Source organism: Silene latifolia, chromosome 4 (assembly GCF_048544455.1).
Source record: "Silene latifolia isolate original U9 population chromosome 4, ASM4854445v1, whole genome shotgun sequence".
Lineage (NCBI taxonomy): Eukaryota > Viridiplantae > Streptophyta > Magnoliopsida > Caryophyllales > Caryophyllaceae > Silene > Silene latifolia.
The window spans coordinates 105,644,121-105,660,337 of NC_133529.1; the positions used below are offsets into that span (position 1 = coordinate 105,644,121).

Below are 16,217 nucleotides of genomic sequence, written 5' to 3' on the forward strand. Positions count from 1 at the left end.
AGACTTTGAGTTGTATTTTGTCAAACAGTATTTGGTTTTGGATATTGTAAACTTTACTTTTCACAGTGCTTTAATAATAGTGCTCAGTTCAGACGCTTTTGGTATGTACTAACCTCGGGAAACCGAGATGGTAACACACTTTCATGGTAGGGTGGTCCTGGTAAGGCACCTTGGTATGAGGGGGTGTTACAATATTGATATCCAACTCATTGTGTTTTTTGTAATCATCATAATGAGGATATAAATCATTTTTTCAAATGCCCTTTCATTGCTTCAATTATTGAAGATATGGGTATCTCCAAATTTAGTGACTTTTCTGCAACATGTGTCGATTCAAGACAAAACTTTGTAATAAAACTCAACACGAAAAAAGAATTCTTATTAAGAACTGATTTCATTAAATTTATTTTTATTTGGTGGAAAACTTGTTTTTTTTTTAAATGACTTTATCTTTGATAATGTTAATGTGAATGTTAGTAAGCTTACTTTTATTTTTGTAAGAATGGTATTGAAATTTGGAATGAGACTAAGTTTAAAGATCTCAATAATCCAGATATAGGAAAATCGATTACAAATCATGTGAAAGATAATGAAGAAAGTGCTTGGGATAAACCTCCAAAAGACTTTCTTAAATTAAATTTTGATGGATCTAAGTTAGTTGACAATAAAATTTCTTTGGGTTACAGTATAAGAGACCGTATTGGTAAGGTAACCTTGTTTGGAGCTCAAACACGTGGTTTTAAGAACATTGTCGTTGCAGAAGTTCTTGCATTAAAAGAAGACGTACTAGCAGCTAATTAACTAGGAATTTCAAAGCTGATAATTGAAGAAGATAATCTTTGTGTTGTTAACTCTATTTGAAATACTTGGCTAATTCCATGAGAAATTTTGAGTATTATCAAAGATGTGGTTGGACATTCTTGTCAAATTTTTTCGAGGTGGTTTGAAAGCTGATGGTTTCAACTCACCTCTATCATTCGAAAAGATGAATATGTTGGTCTTATCTGAGATGATCAATCTAATATTCTTACCTTAACAAAAAAAATAAAAAATGAACATAAAAGGTAAATGATCAAAATATATTAGGAAGCGCACGGCGCAATCAACTAGTGGAGTAGAAAAGTATGAGGAGATGCGATGAGAAGAGGCCCAATGAGGCAATGAAGAATAGAGAAGGCCCAAAAGAAAGCAAGTAAGAGAGGCAACGGTGTGGGAAAAGAGAGAAGACACGTGAGAGAAGTAAGGAAGTCTAGTTTGCTTCGTTGGTATTGATATTGAGCTCATCAGCAGGTGTAGTCAACGAGAGTCCAATGGCGGAAGTGGTAAATAAATAAAAATAGAAGATACTGATACAGTGTGTTGAAATCAAAGTCAAAGAAACAGAAAGAGAAAGATATTGAATTGAATTGAATTGAATTGAAATTGAAAGAAAAAGGAGGAGAGACAATCAAATACTCCGTATGTATGTATGTTTGAATCCTCCTCCAGTCCTCCGTATTGGATAGATATTGGTTGTTGATGTTGCGTTGAAATGGGGAAGAATTCGAATTCGAATGGTGGTGGTGGTTTAGAAAGGAGTTATTCGGTGAAGTCAGATGATTACAAACTACTTGAAGAAATAGGATATGGCGCAAGTGCTACTGTTTTCAGAGCCATCTATCTTCCTTTCAATCAAGTTGTTGCTATCAAGTGTTTGGATCTCGATCGCTGCTTTTCCAATCTCGTCAGTATTCCTTCAATTCTCCTTCTTCTTTTACTATTTCATTTCATTTCATTTCATTCAATCGCTGCTGCTGCTGCTAACAACTTCCCGATTCTCTTTTACTCTTATTATTTATATTTATTGCATGCTTTCTTACTTGTTTCTTCTGCACCTTTTCAATTTGCCAACCTCCATCGAGACTTGCTTTTCTTTTTACTCAATTTGTATCGGATCCCACTTGTTGTACTGTCCCAATTTCGCCCGAATTTTATTAGGAATTAACACTCAACTTCATACAAGTGTTAATGCATCAATTCCTGATGCACCTAAACTAGTTTTCTTTATTAACCTCATCAACCTCAATCTAAATACTCCTTTTCCAGTACAAATCAGGATATAATTACTACTAATCACACAAGTGCTCAGCGCTGCAAAACCGTTAGTGGGACCCACCATTTACTAGTTTTCAACTTTGTTTCCTCGAAATCTCTTTCTAGGGCTACCAATGTCAGCAGACTAAGGCGGGCGGAGTTGGAGGTAGTCCAACCATGGCCAATGTTCTTTTTTGTCCAAACAAACATTCTCATTCCAACAACCTTTGTAAATCTACCCTTCCCACCATCACACACACATACACACACACACACACACACACTACTAAATCTCATTTCTACACCATGATTCATAACTTGATCACCGTATCTTGGTCTTACATTTGGCGCTAGAGATGGCAGTGGGCCGTGCTGGGCCGGCCCGCGTGCCGGCCCACCGTGCCACCCCCCAAAAATGGCCCGGCCCAGGCACGCTAATTAGGCCCACCGTGCCGTGCCGTGCTTGGCCCATACTTGAATATCCCAGCCGCGGCCCGCCTATGGCACGGTTATTTTCGTGCTGGGCCGTGCCTGGCCCATGGGCTGGTCGTGTCTTGTTCATGGGCCGGCCCATCGTGCTATTTTCCTTTTGCGAAACTTTTTTTTAAAAAAAAAAAACAAAGAACTTTTTATAATAATTGTATGATTTTAGTACTTTTTGTTTATTAATATAATAATTTAAATAAAATATATATTTTATTAAATATTAATGTACTTGATTAGTTGTATTTTTAATATATTCGATTTAATTAAAAAAAAAAAAAAAAAACTAACAAAATCACGTAATCAGGAAGCGTGTGACAGTGATCACCTCCAACTCTCAAAGGCTCCAACAACCATAATTCAATAACCCAAGAAAACGGCTATAAATTCTATAAATTCCATAATTCAATAACCCAAGAAAACGGCCATATTTCAATCCACCGTGCTTTGTCGGGTCGTGCCGTGCCAGGCCCGCCGTGCCTGGTACGGGCCGTGCCACCTCGTGCCTGGGCCGTGCCGTGCCTGGGCACGGAAATTTGGGTAAACTCGCGCCGCGGCCCATGTCCAGCCCACTCGTGCCTGGGCCGTGCTTCCTCGAAAACCACCCCGTGCCGTGCCGTGCCGTGCCGGGCGTCGTGCCTGGCCGTGCCGCCCACCGGCCCGCGGCCCACTGTGCCAACTCTATTTGGCGCTATAAATGTCTTCACGGTAACATTCAATACCTTCATAACTAAACTGGTGTATGGTGCCTTCATGAGCAAGCCACTAGGAACCACACCGTGGATGGATGCCGGATTATGCTCTTCACATGCCCCGTTAAATCTCCCTCAAAAATCCATTTAGGGGAATAAAATACCTAAATCAAGTAGTCAAGATATGATTGTATTGTTCCAAGTTCTAACGTCATCTTGCAATAGCTTTCCCTGTTGCTTCTATCATAGGTAATTAATTCTATTTTTATATAAGGTTTAGCATTTAATTCCTTTTCTTAGCCATGAATCCCGCCGTCATTAAGTAGCATTTCCATTTTATGTTCCAAATTTTGACATCTTAGTTTTGTTGTTTTCTAGTTTGCATATTAAATGTCAAATAAATGTGGACAATCTGGTCAATAGTATCTGCAGCTTACTAAAATGGAAGGTTTAGCTTTTGAATGAAACCGCGTGACAGTCGAGTGGGAAGGGAATTTGGGTGGAACACGCTTAGCATGAAATCCACTTCCTCCCTATTACTTACGTAGGCAAAACTGCAATCCACCTAACCACTACAAATACACATGTCACCCCACATGGTGGCACCTGAATGAGTGCATCATAATCCACCGAGATCTCTATTTATGGGGATAGAAAAATGCGCTATTGCATGTAATAGCCCTACTTGGTTTTCAAGTAAGTGACTTTAAGGTATTGTTGCTTGCATAACTGCATATATAAGGGTGTCATGATCTAGGTGTTTCTGTGCTTTATAGCTTAAAACTTTCTTGCACAGTGATCGATGACTAAAATGTGGGTCACTTATTTAACCTATTGGTGATGGTTATCATAATTGTTGAAAATTTAATATCAAATGAAGTTTGCGACTTTGCGTTGTCAAGTTATGGAAACTTTCTTTTGCTATGTAGGATGACATTCGGAGGGAGGCTCAAACATTGAGTTTGATTGATCATCCGAATGTAGTTAAAGCTTTTTGTTCATTTGTTGTGGAAAGAAACCTATGGGTGGTTATGCCATTCATGGCAGAAGGCTCTTGTTTACATCTAATGAAGACTGCGTATCCTGATGGGATTGAAGAGGCTGCCATTTGTTCTATCCTTAAAGAAACCTTGAAGGCTTTAGAGTATCTTCACGGACATGGACATATTCATCGTGATGTTAAGGTTGAGTATACTTGCTCATAACTTTCAATAGTATATTTGTACGGCTGTACCTAGTTTGACTGATGGTTAAACCTTATCTTCTTTGATTATATATCAGTATAATAATAACACGTATACATGATAAAAGAGTCATAAATTTCAGTTCAAGCATATGTTTAGGCCCCAAAAGTCAAAAGAGTTAATAACACGTACCTTGTAACAAGTTTTTTGGTTAAATTTTGTATGTTTAGGCCACAATGGTCGAACTAGGTCCATTCCCTTACGACTGAGGATATGATAAAATTGACTTTTTGGCCACAATTGGGACTTTGCTAGTATTTGGCAAAGAAAAAAAGTACTTTTGAGCCAAAATTTTTTTTGGTACTAGAGCGCAAAAGTGTGTACATGTTGAACTATCTCGCAAACATCCTTTTGAATATTGAACATGCTTAGTCAGAGACTATATTTTCTTCTTGATTCACCATGCTTTGTTTCCTTTTATACAGGCAGGGAATATCTTGCTGGATACTAATGGGCTCGTAAAGCTTGCTGATTTTGGTGTTTCGGCTTGCATGTTTGATAATGGCGATAGACAACGCTCGAGAAACACGTTTGTTGGAACTCCATGCTGGTCAGTTCGTTGTGTGCACATGTGTTTGTTCTTATTTGTAGAATTTGTTCTTCCTATATTCCTGTTTCCCGGTCTTCCATATACATCTAAGTTGTATTGCTCATTTGTAATTTTAGGATGGCACCAGAGGTATTGCAACCCGGAAGTGGATACAACTTTAAGTGAGTCTTTTCTTTGAATCATTTGTATGAAATTAAATGGTTTCCTCATTTATAAATATCTAGTTGCAACTTGTCATCTGGTATTGCCTATCATTTATGCCATAATATAATCTTGGTTTTGTTTATCATCCCTTGTTTTAAAATTTAGCATTTGCTGCGTTGATAATTCCGTCGCTCCTTTTCAGAAAACGAGAAGAGAAAAAAATCCATTTTGCCTCTGTGTGGTGGATTTTCTTTATTTTTTGAGACCTAATTTTGTATACTCCCTCTGACTCAGCAGATTCTTTACATATGCTTTTTTTATGGGAGTAAAATTTTGAAAAAATGTACAAATCAGTTGAGTTAGAGGAAGTACTTTAGTGAGATGTATTTTATTGTTTCTTTTGGTAAGGAACAAACCTAATAAGCTGAAAGGTTGTGCATTCTTTCTTTGTCACATAAGAATGACTATTGCGTTGAGATTTTAGCATGGAAGTTGACACATAGGAGTTATCTTACACAACAACATAATGCATGCTCTGCTGTATTTCGTCTTTTTGGAAAAGAAAACTCTCGACTACCTTTGATACACACTTATATTCTACTGAAGCACTTATTTCCTACGCTGAGTAATTTCAAGTATAAGCTATTATGTAAAAGACCATATAGAAACCATTTTTGACAAATTGAAGATCATACAGAAGACCATATAGACGGAGTGGGCAAAAACATGAAACGCGGTATTGTTCATGCAAAAAGTTCAAAGCACACAAACTATGATGCTTGTTGAGGACAACTGGACAGTTGTACTTGTGTACATAAGTAATGATGAAAAATTTCCAGATTCACGGACTTATTCGCGAGTCCTTCTGTGTGTCATGATTTCATCTTCTAGATCATCCCTTATATATGATCTCACTTATTTGTAGGAGCCTCAAATTAAGACAAAAGAATTGAAGTTTATTTCCATCCTTTATAGGATGAGGACATCTATTATTTGCAGCGTGCTCTCTCGACTCTGTCAATATTCATGCTTTTTACACGTTGTGAGCTTCTCTATTTTTATTTTTCCCCTCAGAGCTGACATATGGTCATTTGGAATAACTGCATTGGAGCTAGCACATGGTCATGCACCCTTCTCAAAGTACCCTCCTATGAAGGTTTCAAACTTCTTGTGCTCAATAACCATATGTACAAGAAATTTGATGGTTGATTATGACACATTGGTCTCTGTCTTTCACTTTTTTTGCAGGTTCTTCTTATGACAATACAGAATGCTCCTCCAGGCCTTGATTATGATCGGGACAAAAAATTCTCAAAGGTCAAATTTCATACGTACAATTTATTTAAAGCTTCCTTAACTTTGTTAGACCACTTAAAACACTTCTTTTATTACTGTTGCACACTTGCACCCCAGCCGCTGGAAACCACCACGCATTGACTGCCTTCGACAAGCGGCTAATTGGTTGTTTCCAGCCAAAGAACACCTTCCCTCTTCAACTTTGGAGTACCTTTCAAATCTGTCTATCATTTTCCAAATTCATGGTTGCTTTCCAAATCCGGGGCTTTCTCTCCCATCTTCAAAATTCTTCACAAATTCTCAGATAACTAGTCCATGGAAGGAGAGCGACTAAGGGTGGGGGAAAGTACTTATTCTGTATCATGTGAAGGTGGAGAGGGCGTGGGTTGTCAACGTATTACGTTATCGTCAATGATCTGTGATGGGTGGGTGGAGAGGAGTTAGATAATAATGCACCATGAAGAGTTGAAGATTATTTGTCGTACTTAGTACTCATTTTTGCCGTCGTTCGTTGTGTAATTTAAAGATTATTTGTTCTCTGACATGCCCAGGCCTATACAGTACAGTAGCATTTTAATTTGATGGTTGACACTATGCTGGTAGGGTCTAAGTTGTTCTCAATCTGAGCTTCTACTCTTCTAGTCTATGTCATATTCTGATTAAAGCCTCTCTAATTTTTTTTTACAGAATTTTAAAGAAATGGTTGCAATGTGTCTGGTGAAAGACCAATCAAAGCGACCAACTGCTGAGAAACTACTCAAACATTCGTTTTTTAAACATGCCAAACCCCCTGAGTTTTCTGTGAAGAAATTATTTGCTGACTTGCCACCACTATGGGATCGCGTGAAAGCCGTGCAGGTTTACTATTTTTTTCGATCTATTTTGTAACCTTTATTTTTCTTTTGGCATGGGAGTTTATTCCGCATTGTTAAAACATTCAGCTTAAAGATGCTGCTCAGCTTGCTCTGAAGCGAATGCCTTCAGCAGAGCAGGAGGCTATATCTCAGGTATGGATTTTTTTTTCTAATTTAGCTTTCATGATGGACCTGTTTTCAGCTCTGTCGTGTAAAACTGCAAAGTATAAAAAAATTGCGTTAGTATCTTAATTTTTTAGCATAAACTTTTAGACTTTTTTAAGAAAGTTTCAATATATAATTTTGTTCTTCTAGGAGTATAATTCACTTCTTCGTATTCTATTTTTCAGAGTGAGTATAAGAGAGGCGTCAGTGCATGGAACTTTGATCTCGAGGACCTGAAAGCGCAAGCTTCTCTGGTTAGTAAGGTTTCTTTTTAATTGTATAATTTTGTTCAGTCGTTGAGCCGTGTTAGATATTGAGTATGCACGAATGGAATTGACAATAATAAATCACACCGAATCGACTTATGCTTTCCTAATAGAACAATTCGACCCTATTTTAGTGCCAGGGTTATACCGAATTTCCTATTGAGATAAGACGGTGTCCCCTGTTTTTCGGCACAAAAAAACAGATATGTAATTCAGAAGTATTTTATGTGTAGTTTGTTATATTGTTCAATGATGCAAAAATGATAAAAAAAATTATATCTTTATCTTCTAATCTAACTCGTTTGGCATGTCTAGTCTTAAGTGAGCTGTTCTTGTTTCCAATTAGTTTATTATACCAATTGTATCATCCATGACTCCATATCAGTCACGATTCAGTGTTCAATCGTTGTATCCAGCTAAATTTCTAGCTTATGCTTGATCTTCTGTATCTGAATGTTCCTTATCTTTAGGTCCAAGATGATGATGATTTGCTAGAAATAAAGGAAGTAGATGAAAGTATAAAATCTTCTACTAGCAGTAAGGCGGTAAGCAATGTGTATTCTATTTTTTTCAACGTTTTAAGTACCTGATGGAAATCCATTTTTTGAGTAATTTTGCGTATTTATTGTCAGGCGGCATCAGAGTCTGGATCTGTTTCAGGAAAATCCTTTTCTCTTAGCAGCGTTCTCCACAGGTACTGGTACTCTGAAATTTAATTCCACTCTGTGTTGCACCGCGTCTTTCAGGAACTGAATGTGTTTTCAAAAAATGGAAAGCTGCTTTTGAGTTGATTTATTGTCCTGATGTTAGCACCATATTTCTTTCAGAGAACAAGTTAGTGCAGAGCAGGTTGTTCTTGGACAAACTGATGGGGCCAGTAACAAAGCTGAAACTAGCAGAAGTGAGTTATCAGTTTCTTATGGGCAAGAGAATACCCCAGAGAAAGATGGTTTGAGTACAGAGTCGGCAACAACTGATATGGATACGGTATACATGAAGGTTAAACCTCTATCAGTTAAAGGCCGTCAATGTCAAAGTGGGCCTCTTATGCCTGGTATTGTGCTTGGACAGACATCTTCAGAGAAAGGCCGCATATCAGAAAGGTAGTTTGGTTAACAGTCTATTTTATCTTAAATAACCAATAAAAGTGCTCAACACATTTGAAGAGGTGAATACTAGCGGAAAACAAGAAAAGAATATGTTTGCAGTTAATTAGAACTTTGAGCGAACTTTGCAGATATGAAATAATTACAACTGTCTTGTTCTAATGTCAGACATACTTGTGTATGCTTTAATTATATGATTAGAACGATAATACAGGATGGTCACATGGTCATAGAAGCAGTTCTTGATAGGCTTGGCACTAGGTTTTGGTTAACCGATTATTTGTTGGGTTCTTTGCAATGTCCTTGATTCTGTTATGAAACATTTTGAGTTTAGCTCTTGTGGCGGGGTACGAATTGGAAAACCTACATGGTCAACATGGGATGCCAGCGTCTGCTACGTGACACTTTCTAGTGACTGTGTATCAAATGAAAATTGCTCTCTATTATCCTGTCACCGGTTTGGGTACTTTTTTACTGTGTCTTGGCGTTCGAAGTTCGAACCTAAGACTTTCCATGTTTCCTACATACAACTTTAACCTCATTAACTTATTTGTAGCCCTGTCATCTCATTTGAGTACTTAAGGAATTTGTGCCTACAAGCTTTCCATGTTATTGCATCTATTACTTGTGTGAAGACATGACACGACACTCCGAGGCTATGTGTATGGAACCCGTACCTGACCCTTATCAATCTGAAACTTCTCATAGAAGAGCCAAAACTATAGGAAAAAATTTTGGAATGAACCTTTTTGTGTGACGTTTAATGACGCATACGCACACCCCATATTTATTTTTTTTATAAGAGTTCCCATGTTTAAAATCATTTGTGCCATGGAACACTTGGATATGTACCCGAATTTGTCAAACATAGGATTGTGTTTTTCTAGACTCATGCATTCTGTTGAGCACTTTTTTTAACCCCGCAGGCTTGAGCATGAAAACCAACCTACATCAGATAAAAGTAATCCTCGTAGGGCGCCGAGTTTTAGTGGTCCATTGATGTTACCAACACGTGCGTCAGCAAATAGTTTGTCAGCACCCATCAAATCTTCAGGAGGTGATAATCTATATCTTTTATCAAGTGATGATTTCTGATAGATTTCTCGTTGTGCCATTGCTGTCATCCATTGCTAGCACACAGCATAGTATGAATTTTTTTAAAACTGGTTTGGTTGTAGGATACAGAGATTCCTTGGATGAGAAATCAAAGGCTAATTTGGTTCAAATAAAAGGCCGTTTTTCGGTAACTTCAGAGAATGTGGATCTTGCTAAGGTAACGGTCTAAATGGATAAAAGGATTTTCATGTAATGCACCAGCTACTGATACACAATATTTTATAGGATACGGCTCCATCCACAATTAGAAGATCTTCACAGGTTAAGTTAAAATCAGCATGAAAATTTGTCTGTAATGTGGTCTGTTTGACATCATTTCCCTTAATTTATAGGGCTCACCTCTGAGAAAGTCAGCTAGTGTCGGTGATTGGATCACGGAATCCAAGCAAACAGTAAGTATTTACCTTTACACCTTGGTTTCCTATGGTCTTTAATGGATGTTCTGTAAATGTCATCATTTTCAATTTGTAGTTATTTGTTAGACAATCTTTTGGTAGTGCTGTCTTATATTATATCTGGTTGTGGCAATTAACTCCAAAAGCACACTCCCCGTGACACAGTTTGTCACTGAAAATATTATTGGGTCAGCATAAACAAACCTAAGGAATTGAGGGAATGTATGATGGCAAGGGATTGTCCAAACAATATCCTAATTTTCTGTGTGTTAGATGTGACTCATGTGACTAAGTTTTACGCTTGGTATCGCACACATCTATTCTTCTTTTCCGGCTTAAATACAACAAATAACTGTTCTTGATGCTCATTAGTGAGTTGTGTAGTTAAAAACAAGGGTTTTTTGTCAGAAACTCCCTTATATTTAGGGGTATTTGTAAAAATACTACATTATATTAATTTTTTTGTTTTCGACTACCTTTGTTTTCTTTATTTTTGGTCAATAACTATCTATGCTAAGAGTCTAGACGGAATTGGTCAGTTTTCTTGCTTTAACCTATCTCGCATGAGTCCTTTCTGTTTCAAACTTTCTTAGACCTCATTTTGGGAAGTCATGATGTACTCACACTTAACTTTAAGAGATGTTCGTAGTTATTATTGAAATGTGATAACATAAATTATGCTTATTTGAAGTTAAATCGTTGTTTGAACGCACTTGATCATTGTTGTTTGGTGTTAAGAGAGTAATGTGAGATAGGTTAATGTCGTCAAATTGACCAAATTTCGCCATATTTTCAGCATAGGTAGTTTTTGACCAAAAAAGAGAAAACAAATACCCCTAAATATAAGGTAGTTTTTGACAAAAAACCCTAAAAACAACTCAGCTACTCATTGTCTGATCAGTGATGACCGTAAGCCCCTAACAGTAGTTTAGAAGTTCAACTAAGAATGAATTTTGTCAAAATTGCTGCAGCGATCTTGTGAGTATAATTTTTACTCCGTATTGTATTGTTACCTTTTCACGTGATAGTCCCATATGACATTCGGTGTTAGCCGGCTTCTAATGATTTCTGGGACTCAAGATTTGTTGTTCCCAATGTTTTTAGGTTGCCAGTCAGCCTCCCAAAGAAATGTGCAGTGGCATTGTCACTCCGTCACTTCTCTTGCCTCACCTCCAAAATCTTTTCCAGCAGACTGCAGTCCAGCAGGTATGAACCACCTTCTCCTACTTCCCTGATTTTTATATGCTTGTCGAAATGATGTTACAAAAATGTTTTTTAATAGTTAGTAATTAGACCTGCCAAAACCCGACCCGCAAACCCGACCCGCCAGACCCGTTTCCCGAACCCAAAATGACCCGTTATTTTAGGATCGAAACCAGACCCGACCCGTTTGACCCGTTGGGTCAAAGATAAATTAAGAATATTATTAAAATATTTTTTATTTTTATATTATATTTGAAATAAAAAATATAAAAAATATTATTTTAATATTTTTAATTAAAAAATTAATTTAAAATTCAATTTTATATAACTTTTATATCATTACATAAAATAATTATTAAAATAACGAATATAATAATATTAATATTAAAAATAATTTAATTTCAAAAAATACGTTTTTTCGGTTGAAAAATGATAAAATAAAAGACGCCATAAACTTTTCTCTAACCCGTATTCTGACCCTAACCCAACCGAGACCCGCATGACCGGTCCGTATTCTGACCCGACCTGTATGACCCGACCCGACCGACCCATTGACAGGTCTAGTTAGTATGGGTCTATTGAAATGGGTAATGTCTCTAACCTGTTGTTTTTCTTAATGTTCAGGATCTAATAATGAGTTTGTTAAATAGTTTGCAACCATCGGAAGCTGATGGTGAGTTCATATGTTACAGATATGTTCAGTATGTTTGTTCTAGTTGATGTATGGGTAGCTGAGCTAAATCCTTAGTTTCAAAAAGCACGCCAAAAGCACAAGGTTTAGCGAGGCACTAGCCAAAACGCTTCGATGTGCCTTAAATGCGCTTTGTAGATAAGGCACAGCTAGCAAGGCGCACTACCATATGACTTGCTTGACTTTTTCCGACTAGTTCTTTTATTATTCCCTTCACTTTGCCATATTATTCCTATGCATTACTCGTCCACATGTTAGCTGTCTTCAAATGCAAAATACGGATGTTTTTGCACAAATTTGTGTTTTGAAAATTCAATTTTGCTGGCAAAAACAATGCGCCGCACGCCTTCCGCCTTGCCTCGGTGCACCTCGCTCCTTTTAAAACTAGCCTAACTTGTGTCTTACGGTCTGAATTTGATGTAGGATGTCAGATTGGAAAGCTGCCTCCAGTATCAGCGACGGCTATTCTAGAGAATGGATGTGTAAGTCTAGAAACCGGCCTATATTTGATAACTACATGTTTTCTGTGCAGAGGATGTTTTTCACTTGGCAAAATTAAGTCCGCTTTGTCTTATTTTGATTTAAATGTTTGGAACTTGCTTCAGTCTTTTCCCTCTGTACTGCGTATTGATATTAGTTTACTACGAAGTATATCTTTGTAGCTGAGTCGCTTGGTATACTTGTCAGCTGGTGTTGCTACTTGATGAGATGGCTAATTTCTTGTAGAGCAACTTTTTTTGTGTTCATCGAGCATCTGTTTCCGTGTTGATGGGTGTTACTTCTCTGCATTGAGGAAAAGTTTTTATTGTGAAATATATCCTCTAGCAACAGAACTAAAAGTAGATTTTAACTACTGTTTGCGTAAATGTACTCTCTCTGTTGAAATTGATCAACTACGGCAGAGCCGGATTTTAGACTGTCTGGTCTTCTCATTTGCCATTGAGAAAGATATGCTTTTTCTTCCTTAAGCTTGTGATAGTCACATCAGCTTAATTACAGGCTGAGACGGCAGCTTCAGAAAGGGAACGATTGCTTCTAGTTCAGATATCGGATCTGCAAGCAAGGTTGGTTAACATTTCGTAAAAAAAGTATCGTCAATTTGAGTAAATGTAATGTGTTCGATGTTTTTCCTCTTGTTATCTTTCTTATGTTAAGTATTTATGATTTTCTTTTATTGTTGATGTGCTGTAGAATGGCAAATTTGGCCGAAGATTTGAGTGCTGAAAAAAATAAATATGTACTGGTAAGTTCATCTGATCTACTCTACCTGCTATTAGCGGACCACTGAATTCATGACTCGGTGACATAGTAAGACCGTCATCTCGACAAAAAACAGACAGTTACGAGCAATAGAATGTGACTTGTTTATTTGCATAATTGCATCTTCCAAAAAGTTATGCAATCCTGAATAACCATATAATATGGGCCTGAGTCTGAGATATGTTATTGGTTTTGAGGAAGTTGTTGCAAGGTCAGTGTACCCCCTCCCCCCTCCTGTTGCTCCTCCTTCCTTCAAAACAAAAACACAAAAGAATTAAAGAGAACAGGTAAATAACGCGTGGTATAGGCGATGATCAATCTGTTGCCAGTTTGGCACCATCATGGTCATAACTACATCATTATCCCAGTGCTTTAAGTGGACTTGTAAATGGCGGGGATTTGAGATGATCGAATGACCCTTGCATTGAAAAAGAAGAAAAGGAGAATAGGGGAGAGGTTAATAGGAGTGGTATAGGGGATGATAATGTTTGTTTCCAGTGTGGCGCCACCATGGCCACGAATACAACTGTTAGAAAATGAGACTTTTACCTTTAGTTAATTAATGAAGCTTCTTGGTATTTAATAATGTTCATGTACTTGTTAAGTAGTTAACAAACTAACAACTAACATGAACCTTATGTTGTTAGTTCTAGAAACTGATTTGCATTAACTTCTTTGTAATTGTGCATTTGTGCATGCATCCAGGAATGTACAAAATTGCCTGACCAGCTATAAATAATTAAAAAGTACGCCATGTAACCGTAAATACTATCAAGCAACAACTAAGCCAATTAATATAAATCATCTTCTTCTATATCCTTTAAACTAGTTATTATCTCTAAGACTACCCCCAATGGCTCAAAATGAAAGGGTAAGAGATGATCAGATGTTTGTACCTTTGCCCCTGTATTTTATTCTGCACATAGGGGCAATTTCAGATGACCGGTAATAAAAGTGGTGTCAAGAAATGTATTGCATGACTCCTACTTCACATTAGAAAGAAGCACCACACCACACCACACCACTACTGTTTTTCTTGGTAAATATTCCTAGAATCATAAATTAATGTTATGTGTCAGTGTTACTCCCTCCGTCCGAGTGAGAAGTTATCTATTTCCGTTTTGGGTGTATTATTTAATAGTTATCTATTTGCTGGAAAATGCAAGCTGAGGAAACACGTGGAGTCAAAAATCATAACAAACAAGTGTAAAGGTTCAAGAGTAGGAAAGTAGAGAGTTTAAAAATTGTTAGTGGTAGTAACTAGCATTAACAGGCATTTGGCTGGCCCAATTTTTAGTCGATTTTTGTATCTGAATTCCATGTCCCGAATTCATTTATGAACACATTTTTTTTTAAAGTGAATGTAAACTCAACTGTAGATATGAGAAGCAGCCATGTAGCTGTGCTATATTGTATTGTTATTTGCAATTTATGCGCGAGGACATGTTCAGTAAGATATTACTTGATACACTGAGTAATTAGTGTAAAACATCATCATACTCTGATACGTTACCAACGACTTCATGTCAATGCTGTGTGGGCTAACTGCTGAGAGTTTGTGGTTGTTGAGACTGGGTAGTGGCAGTGAGGACCTAGATTGGGAGAAGGCAGGAGAGCTAGCTAGGTTGTGTGGTGTTGGGGATAAAGAAGTACAAAGGAAGGAGGTTGACACTTTTAGAACGAGTTGTGATCTCGCGGACTTTAGATCTTTGTTTTGCTAGATTAAGGTTTTAAATCCACCTAATTACGTACTTAAACCATGAAAACAAACTGTCACATAGGGATATAGAATTGGCTACTAGGTTAGGGTTTGTTTCCATAGTTGGATTTCCAATAATATATGCGTTTTAGATGAGTCATCCCTTTTGTGCACTAACATTGGGAGGTACCGTGCATGCATTTTGTGGGATCTAAACTAGTTACATATTGATTCTAAAGTCTAAACTTGCTGATGTGGACTTGTACATGTACTCATATTTTCAGTTGCAACGACAACTGAGTGCTGTTGCCACTCAAGAAGAAGATGAAGACATGTTTGAAGAAGCTGCTTAAGTTGCAACTTGAGTTGTTTGTATAGTGAGAATGTAGTGTACATTTAGGCAACAGCTCGATCGGGATCCTTGAGCATCTTGGATTATTCTTGCTTTCAGAGAATCACAGAAGATAATCAATGGTCCTCTCTGAAATTGGTTCCATCTTAAGAGCTATACCTACTGTCTGTGGGGTCCTTTTGTTTATAGAAGAACCCATGTCTGGGAAAAATGATGATGACGATGATCATTGGGTACAATTGTTCATTGATTTAGAGTTCTTAAAGGGAATCTTTGGAGGATGGTTGGTGTATAGTTATGATGCTAAAAGTTTTGTAAGGCTTTTTTCAGAATATGTTGCTATTGGTTTGTAATTTTTATTTACGTACAATATACTCCGTATTATTGATCTTTGGATTTGAATATAATATTTATGTAAACAAAAATAATAAAAAATTGGTTCGACAACGTAAGCTTGAATCTCTCATTTTTTTTTATCTTAATACATGTAAAGCCAAGCCAGGATGGAATTTGACCTCCTGGAGGCAATATTGAGTGATCATCTCGACTTGTTATTTTGGTGATGTGATGTTATTGCTCGCCAACATTGTCCTCACTTGTGTAAGCTTAACGGCTGGTATGAGTATTT

General features: G+C 37.2%; 1 protein-coding gene across 4 annotated transcripts; it reads left to right on the plus strand.

The window, feature by feature from the left end:
- The first annotated feature begins 1,172 nt into the window (after positions 1–1,172).
- On the plus strand, positions 1,173–16,037 carry LOC141653718 (uncharacterized). Of its 4 annotated transcripts, none has more exons than XM_074461560.1 (22): positions 1,195–1,723; positions 4,178–4,432; positions 4,918–5,042; positions 5,159–5,203; positions 6,261–6,342; positions 6,435–6,503; positions 7,170–7,340; positions 7,424–7,489; positions 7,687–7,755; positions 8,238–8,312; positions 8,400–8,461; positions 8,595–8,870; positions 9,800–9,930; positions 10,052–10,146; positions 10,215–10,250; positions 10,322–10,381; positions 11,489–11,590; positions 12,212–12,260; positions 12,702–12,760; positions 13,278–13,342; positions 13,470–13,521; positions 15,522–16,037. In XM_074461560.1, the coding sequence occupies exons 1-22, from the start codon at positions 1,532–1,534 to the stop codon at positions 15,588–15,590; spliced, it is 2,205 nt and encodes a 734-aa protein (XP_074317661.1). In that variant the 5' UTR covers positions 1,195–1,531; the 3' UTR covers positions 15,591–16,037. The 4 variants fall into 4 exon arrangements, with proteins under 4 accessions (XP_074317663.1, XP_074317661.1, XP_074317660.1 ...); XM_074461559.1 differs by lacking the exon at positions 15,522–16,037 and adding an exon at positions 13,736–13,914; XM_074461562.1 differs by lacking the exon at positions 10,215–10,250 and having other exon boundaries at positions 1,173–1,723.
- The last annotated feature ends 180 nt before the right edge of the window (positions 16,038–16,217 follow it).